Genomic DNA, 15095 nt, shown 5'->3' on the forward strand with positions numbered 1-15095 from the left:
AAGTCTTGGGCTAGGTAAGAAGCTTGATATTTGGGTACTTCACGAATTGAAAGAAAGGAAAAATCAACATTTGCGATACGCAACTTAAACGAAATGAAATCGACCCTTTCTTGAAAAGAATCATCACTGATGATGAAAAATGGGTTCTATACAGTAACCTAGTTCGAAATCGATCATGGAACAAACGCGATGAACCAGAACAAACCACATCGGAAACTGAAAAACAAAAAAAAATCTCATGCTGTCAGTTTGTTGGGATTACAAAGGTGTTTGAGCTGCTTCCACGAAACCAAAACATCAATTCTGATGTTCACTTTCAACAATTAATAAAACATGAAGCAATCAATAGTTTTCCACCATGATAATGCAAACCCTGACACATCTTTTGCTACTCGCGGGAAACTATTGGATCTTGGAAGGGAAGTGATGCCACGTCCTCCATACAGCCCTGATCTGGCACCATTTATTTCGAGGTTTGCAGAATTCTGTGAATGGTCAAACTTTCACAAATGACGATGACCTTCAATCGCACCTTGTTGAGTTTTTTGCTGAAATTTTATGAGCGCGGTATCTTGAAGCTGAATAAAAGATGGCAAAAGGTCATTGAGTAAAAACTATTTGTTAAAAAACAAGTGTTTTATTCTAAACAACCGATATACTTTGTCGCCAAGCCAATATTCAGATTATTCTGTAATAATACTAACTAAAATTTTGGATTAGTAAGTAAGTTTTATTACTCTCTCGAAAATAGAAATATTACTAAAGTTCCGGGACACCCTATATATAATACGCTTTTAGTTTCTGTCTTATTACAAAATTATCTTGTATCTTTGTATTTACAAAATTCATCGAAGCGAAAATGATGGTTTATAAGCAATTTGCGGAATTTTAAAAGATGAATCACCAACAGACTGCTAAAAGATAATGGGGCTCTGCCATGTGGGTCAACGATTCACTTCTTTAATATTCTTTTGCCTCGAGAAACGACCATCTCTGTTGTGTGTTATATAAAAGCATTAGGGGTCTACAGAATAGAAACTAAATTATTTTATGGTCTCTGAAAAGAACAGCATTCATCAAATTTTTTTGTATTTATATATACGAGTATGTGAATCGAACTTATACATAAATCGGATCTATATGAATCTAATCTACATCGAATAAAAATAATTTGAATCAATTTGGTTTGGAACGTTACTACATAAATTAAATTCATATTAATCGAGTCTACATAAATGAAATGAAAACCCTTAGACCAAAACGCAGTTCCGGCATTAAAATTTCGATAACAGAAACAAACATTCAAAGAGAAGCCAATTACCAGAGGATCATGGATATCGACATCTCAAGATCGAGACTGAAGAAATTGGAAGATACAGAACAAGCCCTAAAAGAGTATGAGCATTATGAGAATAAAAATACAAAACTTTATGACAGGTGCTCTAGTCGCTTTAGATCAAATATATGCAGATCACAAAATCACTCAGGAATTGGAGCGTAATTGAAAAAATAAGTAGAACACATTTACAGATAACTTATAAAGCAAACGTTATACATTAGGAGAAGATGATGAAGTAAGTCGATTGTATTTCTGTTGTTCTCTGGGAGAGCCATAGTTTATTTCAGAAATATATAGAGTAATAAAAACTCATTAGGTATGCAAAGGGACCACAGAGTGACCCAACGAATATTTAAGCCACTTTCATTGTTTGGCATTGATTTCGTTATACAATTCGTTCTTTTTATCAAGTGCAGGTAGTACCACACGGGTTAGGCTCAATTTATGGGTTTAGCCTATTGTTATCCATTCACAAACACTGAAAATATTGTGCCAAAGGCGTGCCGTGAGGATACTCGTAGAAAGGAAAGAAGTTTATTTTAACATAATAAAAATTAGGCTTGATCGAACAGTAGCTTAACGTCTTTCAGTTTGAATGTCGTGTCGTGTCGTGTCGTGGCTTGCTACAAATCCTTTCACTTGCGCCCATATAAGTTCTATAGGATTAAGTTCGCAATGATTTAGCGGTGTGCGCTGCTCAGTTACACTACGTATCCATGTCCTCGTGATAATCTTCCGTATGGCACTACTGAAAGATTAGCAAACCTGCCTTCTCAAAGCACTGTTATTGAATACTTTAAGGCGAAAAAACCTTTTCGGCTCTTAAAAATTTTCTCGTCGTCGTCGTCTGGAGACTGCATCAAAATTAAGGTGCAATATATTGTTAACGGGAAATTGGCTATTCGATTCATCCCGAATTTGATGTATGTATGTATGGATTTGGGGTCTCGTATACACTGCGACACAAAGGATCTATTTTATCCCTCTTTCTTGCTGCTGGAGAGCCCTGTGTGTACAGCTGATCCATCAATCCCACCCCTTGTTTCGTCTTCTATTTCATACGCTCCCAGGTGTAGTGCTCTGGAGTTCCACACTTCGAGAGAATGTGGATAGAGTTTTCATCCTCTGTACAACAAAACCTGCACCCCGCATTATCTGCTAGGTCTAGCGTCTTCAGGTGTTTGTTGAGGCGACAGTATAATTCCTGTTAGTATTGGTATATTGTTCTTACTTAGGTTGATACGTTCAGCAGATCTACTCTGGTTATAGTTTGTAGGTTGTCCCAATAATTGGTTTTGCTCCTATCTACCTTCTTTTCCAGTGCTTTTTCCATTTCCCTTCGCTTCAGCTCCGTCTGATTTTCTCTTGTATGATGTTTTGATTCCACTTGCTTTTACAGTTTATTATTGAGGTGAATTTTTTTTCAAAGCTAAACTTTTTTGATGTATCCCAGTGTTGGTTATTATTTAGGAACAGGTTTTCTTTGATGATTCTAAATGATGTTTTCTCTGCCATGCTTTCCGGAACTATATGAAGAGGTAGGAGATTTTCTAGTGCAGCTGTTGGCCAATATTTCATGGCTCTAGCTGCACGTAAACAGTCTTTGTACCTTCGAGAAATTATTCCTCGTGGTATTCGAAATAGTTTTAGTACCTCAAACCACAGCCCCATTTGTGATGATTGTACATGTACATTCACCGTAGGATCTTTGGGTAACAACCCCAATTCCTCCCTTTTTCATGTTTGTTCCAGAGAAATTTATTGTTTAGTGTGAGTCTCAGATATTTCCCGAGTTTTGTATGTCAGATGAGTTTGATTTCGAACTTAATATAGCATGATATGTAACCATTGCGCCATAAATTTTTCATTTGTTTAAACTAAATTAAAAGATGCCTGGTCCAGCTTAGAATTCAAACATAACCTTGACGTTTGCCGCTAAAGGAGAGACATTTGTGACTTTACCTTATAGTTCAAGTTAAAATAACATTGAGGCTAAATGTCAATTATGAAACACGCGATTTAATTTAATGTAAACGTTGAATTTAAAGCTTCCTTTGAATGTATTACGAAACCGGCCGTTAAATATTTAACCCAACACATTTCTTTCAACATGACGGTAGCCCTATTCATTCTACACAAAGGATTATTAAATCGCTCTCGTAAAGGTAATAGGGAATCGTTTAAATAACGCCCTATTTCAATAGTGACCTTGTAATAAGCGACGATATTGAACTAAATGGAGTTATAATAAAACCAGATTGATAATATGCGTATGTTTAATTGATCGAATCGCAGTAATCTTTTGCTGCTAAGATAGTTCAAACTGTTTTTTTGTTGCTTTATCAATAAGTACCGAACTCTCCGTTGAGTTAAAACCTTGACCCTTCGTGACTGTCAATGAATAATGCATTTGAATGAATTATTCTGGTATGTATATAATATATACCGGAAATGACCAGAGAATATCGGATATAGCAACTTGATCCGGTCGACCATATCTCCACCCTCCTACGTACTTTATATATAAAATAATACAATTTAAGTTAGATAGTTAATATATGGTATTATCTGACCTTTCTATTTGTCGATGACGACGACGACTTATGCGGGTGTCATTTCGGTATTCAATCAGTCCGCTAACAAACTGGTTCTGTCGTTGAACCATGTTGTTGGCCTTTTATGTTTATTGAAGTAGTTGCTTGATTAACAGGACCGTATCTACTATAACTGTTTTGGTATTGGAAAGATGCGAATAAAATGTTTTCAACCTAAAAAAAGTTGCGTTATTGGGACTTTTCGGAAACCGGGTTAACCTGACCATGATCTGAATGTTCGGAAACTAATCCGGATTACATTCATTGTTGTTCAGAAACTGTAGTAGTCTTATGATTGGGCCCTTTCTATCCTGATAGACCAGTGGGTATGAGGATGGTTCCAGAAGTACCTAGCCATGACCTAGAGATGGCGAAAGCTGCTTGAAAAATACCAAATACAATACATCTATCCAAAAGCTTTAGCCCAACCAATATAAAAGCTGAACCAACTTCTACTCTGAGTGAGACCAAGTTCAAAATTTTGTCGTTTTGGCAAAAACTTTTGTACAAATAATGAGAAATGGGTTTGGGCTTTGTGGTAGTGCAAAACCCAATCGCCTCAGAAATGTTAATATACAACTATCTGATAAGAATTTGGCTGATATTCACAATTAACGAGAAGGATATCGAAAAAAATCGAAATGGCCTTTTGTTGGACTCAAAGGATTGTTGGATTCACATCAACTGCCATCTGCGAAGGATTTCCGAGGGTTTTCACCAGATTTCATTAAGAAATAAAATGATATTATCAAAACAGTTTTTTTAGAAATATTTGCTTAAAATACTATGCTATCAACTTCATGCTTGGAATCAAACAGAAATAAAAAGCTGTAACTGAGAACGAATGTGATGCAGTGTTGCCATTTCCAGAGTTATGATTAAATTTCCAGAAATTAATTGCCGCACCTCGTAAGAATATTTCAGTTATGAAAATTTAAGAATGTGATTACGCCCCTCGATGGGCATATTTCCAAAGAAAATAATTCCCATTATTTCTTGGCAACTTCCTTCTTCTATTCTTTATAATTACTTTTCAAGATAAGGCCGTTGGACACAATGTCACATTGACATTCATCTATTTTTGTTTAAACTGACTAATTTTACAATTTTTCTTGAGTTATATTTATTGACCCTAATAATTTACAGTCAATTGGATTTCGTCTTTCATAGGGATGCACATTCTTTTAAGACGAATGCATTTTCTATCGTATCAATTACTACTTATTTTATAAAAAATACAGTGTGATATTTTTGTGGAATCATAGTTATAAGTAGAAATTAAACTGAACGACACGATATATTAAGAACTGTTGATCATTTCTAAGAAATTTTACGTTTAATTTTAATGCCTGATTAATTTAAAACCATCAATTTAGACTAATTGTAACTGTCGATGGTGAAATAGTTATTAAAGTATGAAGACATATTAAATAAAGTATAACTGTTAAATTAGAAGTATACAAGAGAGTAATAAAACTTAATTTCTCATCTTATATATTAAAAAAATTGATGCTTTCCATTCCGAGTCCGTTCTACCCAACCGATTTGCTTAATTTTTTTTTCAATGAAAGGTATTGATGCACAGATTAGCCATCAACCATCGGATTTCATCTAATTTTCACCATTCTCAAGTTATACTCAAATGCGATTTCCCCCTGTACATACTTATGAGAGTTTCTCACATACACACGTTCTATCCTCAGTATCTCAGGTTCTATTCAAGATAGAGACTTAGTTTTGGCTTAAGAACACTCGCTGAAACATCCTCTTTCTTTTTAGTTTTTGAACCCTTAAATCGGTTGAGTTGGAGAGGAGCTAGGCGCGGACATTCAATGTGGAGTTATGGATTTTTAGTCACCTATACTATCGGGTGTTAAAATTCTAAAGATGTTCAGCTAATAAAATGAAAAGATAAACTTTTAACTACTTCCCGTTACCTAGATAGGAACTATAAAGTTTCAATTCACAGGTGTGTCCTATCAAAACATTTTAGTGATTCATACGTTGTAATATTACGACATTTATTATGATGTCATGGTCTTTTAGGACGTGAGAGCGTTAATATTTTTAGCGAAAGCAATATTTACCTATACGAATAACTAAACATCAAATAAATGCTACGTTGATTATAGCAGTAACCCCACGTTTGTATTTTAGGCCAAGCAACGGTGAATCCCGACTAGAATTTTGGGAGGGGTTCAGCTAGGGCCCTCACGAGGCTAGCCACACTGCCTCGTGGGGACCTCATGATGCTGCCTCATAGGGCGCACAAAGGGTATATAACGCCTTGCCTCATTCGTGCATCATTATGTATACCGCATGTGGACCTCATAAGGAAAATTAACTGTTACCCTATTTGAAAATTTTCAGGGAAATTAACCGAATTTCATTGGCAACATTAAAAATAATGTATTTTAAAATATATATAGATATATCAATTACAAACAATACATTCATAGTCATTACAATCTTAAAATACAATAAGTAATAAAGAACTATTTTTTAAATCAAACTTTCAGAATACAATATAATGCACGGGATAAACTACATAATGTATATTTTACTTTATATAAAAAAGTTACGCAATTAAGAATACTAATCTGAAATACTAGTCTAAATGCTCATTGTCTATTTCACTATTAGCTTCAGCAGGTTTCTTGGAACGAGCAGTTCGTCCACCGTCCCAGTCTTTACAATTATGTAGAGCTGAAGCCATAGCATCAAGAATATTTTGGTCTGGGACATCTTCGCCTGGTTTCGAAAAAACTTTTCTGAGCGTCGCTAAAAAGAAAACATTAATTTAGGACAATTATAAATATTAAATACAATATTTATTAATTATTTGTATTCATTTTGTGAAACTTGAACATTAATTTCACTAACCTTTTATAACTTTAAAAAGACATGTATCCTTGAATACATGTGATTTTTTTTTTGAAGTCTTAACTGGAGCGAACATGAGACCTACATCGCGAGATATACAATATCTTAATAATTCGCCAAAATTCCTAGTTATGGGTAAGCGTCTATTGACTTTTTGAAGTAATTTCCGAACCTAAACGTATAATTCAATATTCGGTAAGTATTCAAATCGTTAATATTATAATAAAAACTTTTTTTAAACATGAATACTTACGAATTTTTTTGTGAAAATTCTTATCTTTTTCAAGTTTTTCATCGAACTGATCAAAATCTATTTTTGTTTTACATGGAAGTTTTATTTCAGCATTTTCATCATCACTATCGACTTCAATATCTGTGTTATTGATATTATTCTTTGTTAATTGATGCTGAATCTCAATAATTTTTCCACTTAACTGTCCAATTTGTAAAGATAATGAATTATATTGACTATTGAGTTTAGTGAATTTCTCCGATATTTCATTTGAAAAAGTCTTAAAGCGGGCATCAATCATACGATATAACTTTTCTGTAACATAAGAAAAGAATATACTTCGTTTCCCAAATGTTGATAATTATAATTAATAATGCGGTTTCTATTCATCTTTCAATACCTACCAAATTGGTCACCTTCGATTTTTTCAATTGAATGTTGGTTTGTTGACGAGCATAATAATACTGGTTGACAATTCTTATCTAGCTTTTCCATTACATTAGGTGTTTGTGGATTATTTTCATCAATTTTTAAATTCGAATCAGATGTACTGGACGAAGATATGCGAGATCTTTTGATATTTTTTCTGGTAATGATTTTCTTTTTTTTTGATCTAGATGCATCGTAACAATGTTCTTCGTCTGAGTCTGTGGAAGAATAATATCTATCTTGTTTATCTTCTTCTGTTGGTAACTTTTGCGATGATGGCTGAGCTAAAAATTTAAAATATATCATCACCTTTTCGTACTTACAAATATATGTTTTCCAAGTAACAAAATCTATATTTTCATCATAAATTACCTCTATTCACACGTGTTTTTTCACCTAAATCGATGTTGATTTCATTTAACATCTTCAAAGATTCATCTCTGAATGTTTTTCTATTTTTAAAAAAATGCACATCATTAGCAGCCTTTACTTTAGCTGTCTCTTCATTTTGTGTAGAATAAGCAAATGGCTTATATTCCAATTGGATAGCCAATTCATTAGCTTCTTCAAACGTTCCTGAATATTAGAATAATGTACTTAATAAAAAAAATCAATAAAAAATGATAACTGAAAAAAATAGAATTTTAGAACAAAGGAGTTTTTTTGTAATTGTTGCGAAAAAGTTTTTTTTCATTTAAATAATAATTACAGTATTGAAAACTATTTTTTATCACTAAAAATAATATAGTAATCATAATATCATGTTAGACATTGACATTAAAAGTTTTTTTAAGCTAGAAATATTTTTTTAATTGAGGTTGTTAGAAAAATGAATCCAACACAAGAAACATACCTTTGTTCTATTTATCTTATTTTCTCAGAGTATATAAATTCGAGATGAAATTAATCAATCGAATAATTTCACAACTTACGAGCTCTTCCTCGGATGTCTACTGAATAAACTGGCCAATCATTTATCGGTTGTTCACAATTCTGTACCATTTTTGATAACGTATCCGATCGCTTTACATCGTATGGTGGAGGCATAAATTTGCACTTGATTGTGTCTGTTTTTTCATCATAAAAAATCCAAGACGATGGCACTATGTCAATATCTTTTTTTTTTTTCTTACCAACAAAAACAACTAGTCTATACTTATAATCTGCAACCACTTCTGATACATCATCATTTGATGTACTATTATCAGTACTCATGGTGATTATTTTTCGAGAATATATCAACTATTTTAATTATATCACTATTTATTAACCTACAATAATTATATGGTTAAGAGTATACACGAACGACTGAACTATATGTACTATGTACACTATGTGTACCTGAGCATGCGCAATACGATGTACATAAACGATATACTTTATGCAATACGTTCTAAAATATTGCAATTTCGTAAGGTAAATCCGATAAGACAACGATTAACAATTATTACAATTCATGAACAATTGTACTATTAACAATTAGTAGTAGTAGTAGTAGTAGTAAAGTAACAATTGTGACAAGTTTAATTTTACCAAAAATAGTATATTTGATATTTGTCAAATCGAGCCCTCATGGGGTAGACGAGGGGATTGCCCATCTCTTTAAAATACCATATATGTGTTAGGTTTACCCTATAATATCCTTATGGGAAACTCATACGGCATACCTCACTTCAATATTTATAATTTTTTCCGTGAGGTGCTCATGAGGAAGTTGCGGGGAAATCCCTCAATCGGCATGCCCCCCATTTGCCACATGAGGCCCACACGCTATATAAGGCATGCCCCCTCATAAATTCTAGTCGGGATTTGTTATACAACGATGACCAAGCAATTTTAATGTCTTCACTTGGTAGAAATAAAGTTTTTAAAACCTACAACAACATCTCCAATACGTCATTATGCGTTTCAAATTAAAAGAGATTAATTTTTCGTGAATTTGCCTTCTCTACAGCTCAAGAGACCTCAAACCAAGCGAATTAACATAACGAGCATGTAAAAAGGTCTTTGCAGTAAAAAGAAAATGAAATTAATTTACCTTACATCACCATTTGATCATTATAGGTCACGTCACTTATGACAGGGACCTTGAAGGGCACACTTCAGGTAATTTTCATATAAAATTGTGCAGTTCGGTATGCAATTGTGAAGCGTTTGGTTTTTATAAAGGTTTGTTTAGTTGCTTTTCGATATTTATAAGGAAATATGCATTATAGCCCATAATATTCGTCTTAGTGAGAGTGGGTGATAGAGAATGAGCAAAAGAGAGTCAATTCCATCTCTATGTTACCAAAAATGGCAAACAAAAGAAGGAGGAATAATTAAAAACTTATTTTAATCGCTTCTTTAGGCTATATCAAAATGGAAAGTGTATAAACCAGCCTGTCGATTTTCTCGATCCCAAGTAAAATTGCTAAATATCTTAAATTTGAGAACTTGATGGGATATACTGAAAAAACCTTCAAGGCCCGTGTAAAAGTGCTACTAGCGCTAAGAAATAGAGGTAGAAGTCACGTGTCTCGTACCACTGGTCACTTGTCACTTACTTTTGTTAATGGGATACTTCGGACACCAATTATAACAAAAGAACTGTGAAAAAAAGTGCTGGAAAATCTTTACTTAAACGATTTTGACATCATTTCAAAAGACGTATTGAAAACCAAATATAAATCACTAGAGGACTGCTATTGGATAAATCTTAACAAAGTTTAACCATAGTATCATTTTTATTGATTAAAGGAGTTGCAATCTTTGAAGGATCTATTCTTAAAAACTCAAGGACCTTCATCTACTAGTTCATTTAAAAAATTATTGAAAGCACCACGATTTTGTCGTAATCTAATCCAATTCCGAATCTACAAAGTCCGTTTGTTTTTATTATAAATATCAAAACTTACTCTTGTTTGTGGGATACTTGGGACACCAATTATAGCAAAAGAAAAGTGAAAAAAGGGGCTAGGAAGAAGTTATTAGAAAATCTTTGATTTATCGATTTTGACATCATTTCAAAAGACGTATTGAAAACCAAATATAAATCACTAGAGGACTGCCCTTGGATAAATCTTAACAAAGTTAAACTATAGTATAATTTTTCTTTATTAAAGGAGTTGCAATCTTTGAAGGATCTATTCTTAAAAACTCAAGGACCTTCATCTACAATTTCACTTAAGAGAGCATTCAAAGCATTCAAAGATTTTCTCGTCTCCTAATCCAATTTCGAATTTACAAAGTCATTTTGTTTTTATTAATTTTAAGCTACTTCATACCAATTCTTAGAATTTGTAGATTAGCCACGTCTACAAAGGCCAGTTTATTAACGAATACTAGAGTTGGTTGTCTTAGCTCTCAAGAGACATTCCGAATGGAATGCAACTTCTGCAGAGTTTCAACAATAAAAAGGAAGTTGCAAATAGTAGATAGTTAAAATATTTTTCCAAATTATACATAGAGTATTTTCGTATAAAATAACATTTGTATAAACATAATGAATATATCGAATGTACTTGTATATTTGAACCTAATCAACCCGATTATAACTTCCATACAGTGAAGAAGAAAAAGTGTACTGTATATTAAGAACATTGTGTCATACTGGTTATATTGGTATAAGGGTTTTCCAGCCCTGCAGAGGAGCAATTCCTATATCAGGGCCTACTCAAGCAAACCAAATTCCTTTCAAAAATCCTGCAATCCTACCAAACTTTAACCGACGAATCTCTCTCTCTTTATAAAAGTTTGAACTTTCATTTGTAAATAAATTCACGTTTATAAATAATAATTTTAATATAACCAACATCCCCTGTAGAAGATCAAGTTTTCTTCAGGATAATTTGTCCAGTCCCTTTAATTTCAAAGAATTAATCTAAATAATAATATTATTCTATGATAATATTTATTTATTAATTGCTTCATCCAAAATTTAAAAATTATACATTTTTGAGATCTACTTTTCAAACCCCTTCCAACGAAACGTCGCACTATTCCTTCCTATTTCGTAAAACTAGAGGGAATGTTTTCAAATGTATATATTGTATGTTAATAGTTTTGTTGAAATATTTACGACTTTCAAATGAGAATTTAATTTACCATCCTACTCTAATAATTTCTGGAGTTGTTTTTAAATCTTTCCAATTGCTACTGAAGCGCCACCCTAATTTGTTCCCTTTTAACGGACATGCGACATTGACACCTGACGCAGAATGTCAGTAATGCCACTTATCAAATAATATAATAATGATACCAACTTTTATACTCCTAAAAACACCCCTTTAATGTAAAAAAATAATTTGTATCAAAAATTTAAGCACTGTACTTAATAAATGGCCACTAAGTGTAAAGTAAACCTCAAGCTGTGTGTTCGCCGGTGCGTTTTCCTTTGTAACACGAAAAAACTCCCGTAAACACAGTTGGAATTTGGAGGAAATGGATAGAAAACTGTGTTGTTTGTCGTTTCTTTATTCCCGGTTATAAAAAGATCATTCACCCAAGATTTATCGATCCAATTTACATTTTCTTTTTGTGCCAGTATTCCAACTATGAAAACACATTCAGTTAATTGAGTTTGCTTGTTTTTCTTGCATATATTATCCTCGTAAAAAGGATCATTGTTTAATTTTTCATTAGATCTAGGTCGTAATACCAACTGAACTAACAATTGCGCGGATTGTTTAGATCGACTAAGTATATGCCAAAGTTGACCTCGTTTTGGTTTGTTACCAGTTTAGCATTTATCGGAAGTTGTACTCTGGCGTGGCGATGATTTAGTTTAAAATCATTTATATACCGGATGTCTCCTAATCACATATACTTCAACTTATGATTGCTTCACCAATTATTGGATAAAAAAATTAGTTGCTGTTGTTTTTTCTATTGGTGGCGTATAACAAGGTCTCTCATTCATTTATTTTCAACAGCTCGATTTGAATTTTGGTATCTCATTTACACATATTTGAGTTTATGATTACGATCTGTCTGGAGTAATTTTTGAGGTTGGTTATATTGTATATAGGTCCTAAAATGCCAAATATTGTTCCGAGTGATGATATTTCTGAGTTAAAAGATAGACACTCTGCAATTAAGTGTTTTATAGTCAATTTGCAATTGCAGTTGTCACATTTAGGTTCAGGTTTAACATCGAATAGATTAAAAGAACTTTTCGGGACCACTGACCATGGTTACCCTCACTTCAAGCTTGTATATGGACGTTGACCATTCGCTCTACCATTCATTTAGCACTTTATGTTTTGGGGCTGATCACTACTTACAGTTTCCTTAGTAACTAGGTCTGCTTTATCGTTTCCTTTTATTCCAGTAGATTATAGTCTCATCACCCGTTAAAATTGATCTTGATCCTCACGGCAAACCTCCACTCGACGCTGATTTTCTACTGCGCTGAAAATTCGACGCTCCCAACTGAAATTAATCATATTTGAATGCTTACGTAGAAACATTAGAAAACTTATTTTTCAAATGATGGTCTGTGCTGCGATATTCAAGTGTGGGTCTCTTAGAACAATTTCTTTCACTAATTTAATGTTTTTTTGGAGTAGTTACAGTTACCATCACAGGACCTTCCGCACGAGTGTCATCTCCTAAAGATCCTCGTCCGTAGAAAAAAGAACTAATTTTTAATTGTTGAAAATGTCAGACACAAGTCGCCGTAAACAGAGCTTCCATTCCGTTTTTAATTTGTGTTGGCGTAAGTCTTTTTTTAGTCAAAACTTTCATAAATCGATCGAAGTAGCAAGTCGAAACTTTGTGTAAAACTTGTGGAGACTTGTCAATGACGCATGCATAAATATTTTTGCGAACACACTCTATATACTAAGTCAGAACTACATACGTTTTCGATTGCAAAATATTTACAAGGGATTTTTCCTAATTATCCCACTCATTTTTTAAATTGATTGTGGTTATATTGAAGGCATTATTCCCATAATTAAATTACTTTACCAACTCGTCCCAGTGTTTATCCTTTTCTTTTACCAAGTCGACTCTTTTATTTCTCGACTAGGTTAACCTCATGGTGGGAGAAGTTGCATGATTTTTTATGTTTACTTTCCAATTTTGTTCAAATATCTAAAATTTAAAACCAATACAAGCGAATTTTTTTTCTCTGATTATTCCCGCGCGTGCAAATTTGTTCATTCTTGATAAAGTAAAATTGCGTTTTAGTAGACGAAAATCGAGATAAAAAATTTGCCGCCTGTATAAGTCATAAGAAGCATCTCAGAAAATAGAATCCCTCAAACAAAAAGTTCAATTTGAGATGAAATAATCCTTATAATAAATCACTTTTTCCAAATAAAAATCTAACCAATTCTAAAAATAAATTGTTATTTAAACTCATTACCCTCTATATTTTAAACTCCCCCAATACAGAAATTAGATACTGTGATTAGCTTGTAAAATTTCTCTTCGTACCCTTACGTAGTTATCATTTTAATTAATAGTATTACTTGCATGACATGGAACTGTAACTAGATCGAAAACAGATAGTACACGTAGTATGGCAAATCGTGCAGATGTTTCAGAAATATGATTCTTTTGTGAAAACAGATGGCGCGTTACATCATCTTTTTTTATTCAAACTATATACACCCCTTTTTAATGTTTCTTTCAAAGCATTCACTTAAATAAATTGTCGATGCTTCCAAATAATAACGCAACTTATTTATGAGGTTGCTTATTGTTGTTAGTTTAATTAATGTTGGTTCTACGAGGATACATTGAAAAATTCTTAGCCTACTATAGAACCAAACAAAATTTCAACGTCGAAATATTTTATTACTCAACATATTCTCCTCTTAATTGGATACATTTATTATGGCGAACCTGCAAAGTCTCTATACCTTTCAAAAAAAAAAAATGTTTCTTCTTGCTCTGCAAACCAGACCTCCACAGCTTTTATTACTTCTGCGTTGCAGGGCTGCTCTGCTATCTGATCAGCGAGCGCCTGGAAAATGGAAAATTCTGCGCTCATTGAGATAGCGAAATTAGCTCTTGGGCCATACATTCCTGACCCTTCTTATCTATTTTCCGTTTTAGAGCCATCAGTGTAGAATACTAATGAAGCTCGTGAAATGCAATCTCTTCATTTCTCCATTGCTGTTGACTTCCTAAGGGCGAAGATGCCCAGTTAGGTAGCCGGGCTCCATGTTCTGTTCCTTATATGATCATGTTATCGCAAGGTAGGTAGCAACTTACCTAGGGTTGTTTCCCCAAAAAAAATTTTGGGCTTTAAGTCCCATGTTCCTCTGATCATTTTACAGCAGTTGTATAAAGCACTTCGTGCCTTTTGGCTTATTGCTTGAAGATCATGTCTCCATGTTAGTCTCTTATCGAAGTTCACCCCGAGATATTTAATATCCGACTTAAAGGCTAGTTGGACCCCGCGATATGTAAATATCGTCAAAAAGATGTTAAAAGCTTTTCGAAAAATGGGATACAAAATGTCTTTTTTTGCAATCACATCTCAATTTTTTGCAACGAGCACTTTTATTACCCTATGTTTATAAAAACCTGGCGGCATATCCGGGTTTTGGGCTCTGAAATCCAGAGTTTTGACGCGTCTTGTTCTCTTCTTCAGAATATTCTTATAGAAACCTACATTAGGTAA

At 33.3% G+C, this 15095-nt stretch overlaps 2 protein-coding genes across 12 annotated transcripts in view; one reads left to right on the top strand and one right to left on the bottom strand.

Moving 5' to 3' along the window:
* Positions 1 to 15095, top strand: part of LOC130898311 (signal-induced proliferation-associated 1-like protein 1) — a 92630-nt gene that overhangs the window by 17365 nt on the left and 60170 nt on the right. The window lies entirely within an intron of this gene.
* LOC130898313 (uncharacterized) lies at positions 6382 to 8938 on the bottom strand. Of its 2 annotated transcripts, XR_009059882.1 has the most exons (6): positions 8410 to 8938; positions 7850 to 8053; positions 7453 to 7761; positions 7070 to 7363; positions 6817 to 6988; positions 6382 to 6714 (listed from the first exon to the last, which is right to left on the bottom strand). XR_009059882.1 is itself a non-coding variant. In XM_057807521.1 (5 exons), the coding sequence occupies exons 1-5, from the start codon at positions 8690 to 8692 to the stop codon at positions 6542 to 6544; spliced, it is 1263 nt and encodes a 420-aa protein (XP_057663504.1). In that variant the 5' UTR covers positions 8693 to 8938; the 3' UTR covers positions 6382 to 6541. The 2 variants fall into 2 exon arrangements, 1 of the variants encoding a protein (XP_057663504.1); XM_057807521.1 differs by lacking the exon at positions 6817 to 6988.

This window comes from Diorhabda carinulata, chromosome 9, assembly GCF_026250575.1.
Source record: "Diorhabda carinulata isolate Delta chromosome 9, icDioCari1.1, whole genome shotgun sequence".
Taxonomy (NCBI): domain Eukaryota; kingdom Metazoa; phylum Arthropoda; class Insecta; order Coleoptera; family Chrysomelidae; genus Diorhabda; species Diorhabda carinulata.

Excerpts from the sequence above, each read along its gene's own strand:
- LOC130898313 (XM_057807521.1), bottom strand. The coding sequence starts at position 8,692 with ATGAGTACTGATAATAGTACATCAAATGATGATGTATCAGAAGTGGTT. Across the intron at positions 7,364-7,452 it reads AATCGAAGGTGACCAATTTG|AAAAGTTATATCGTATGATT; the intron begins GTAGGTATTGAA and ends CTTATGTTACAG. Across the intron at positions 6,715-7,069 it reads GAATTTTCACAAAAAAATTC|CGACGCTCAGAAAAGTTTTT; the intron begins GTAAGTATTCAT and ends TTTTCTTTTTAG.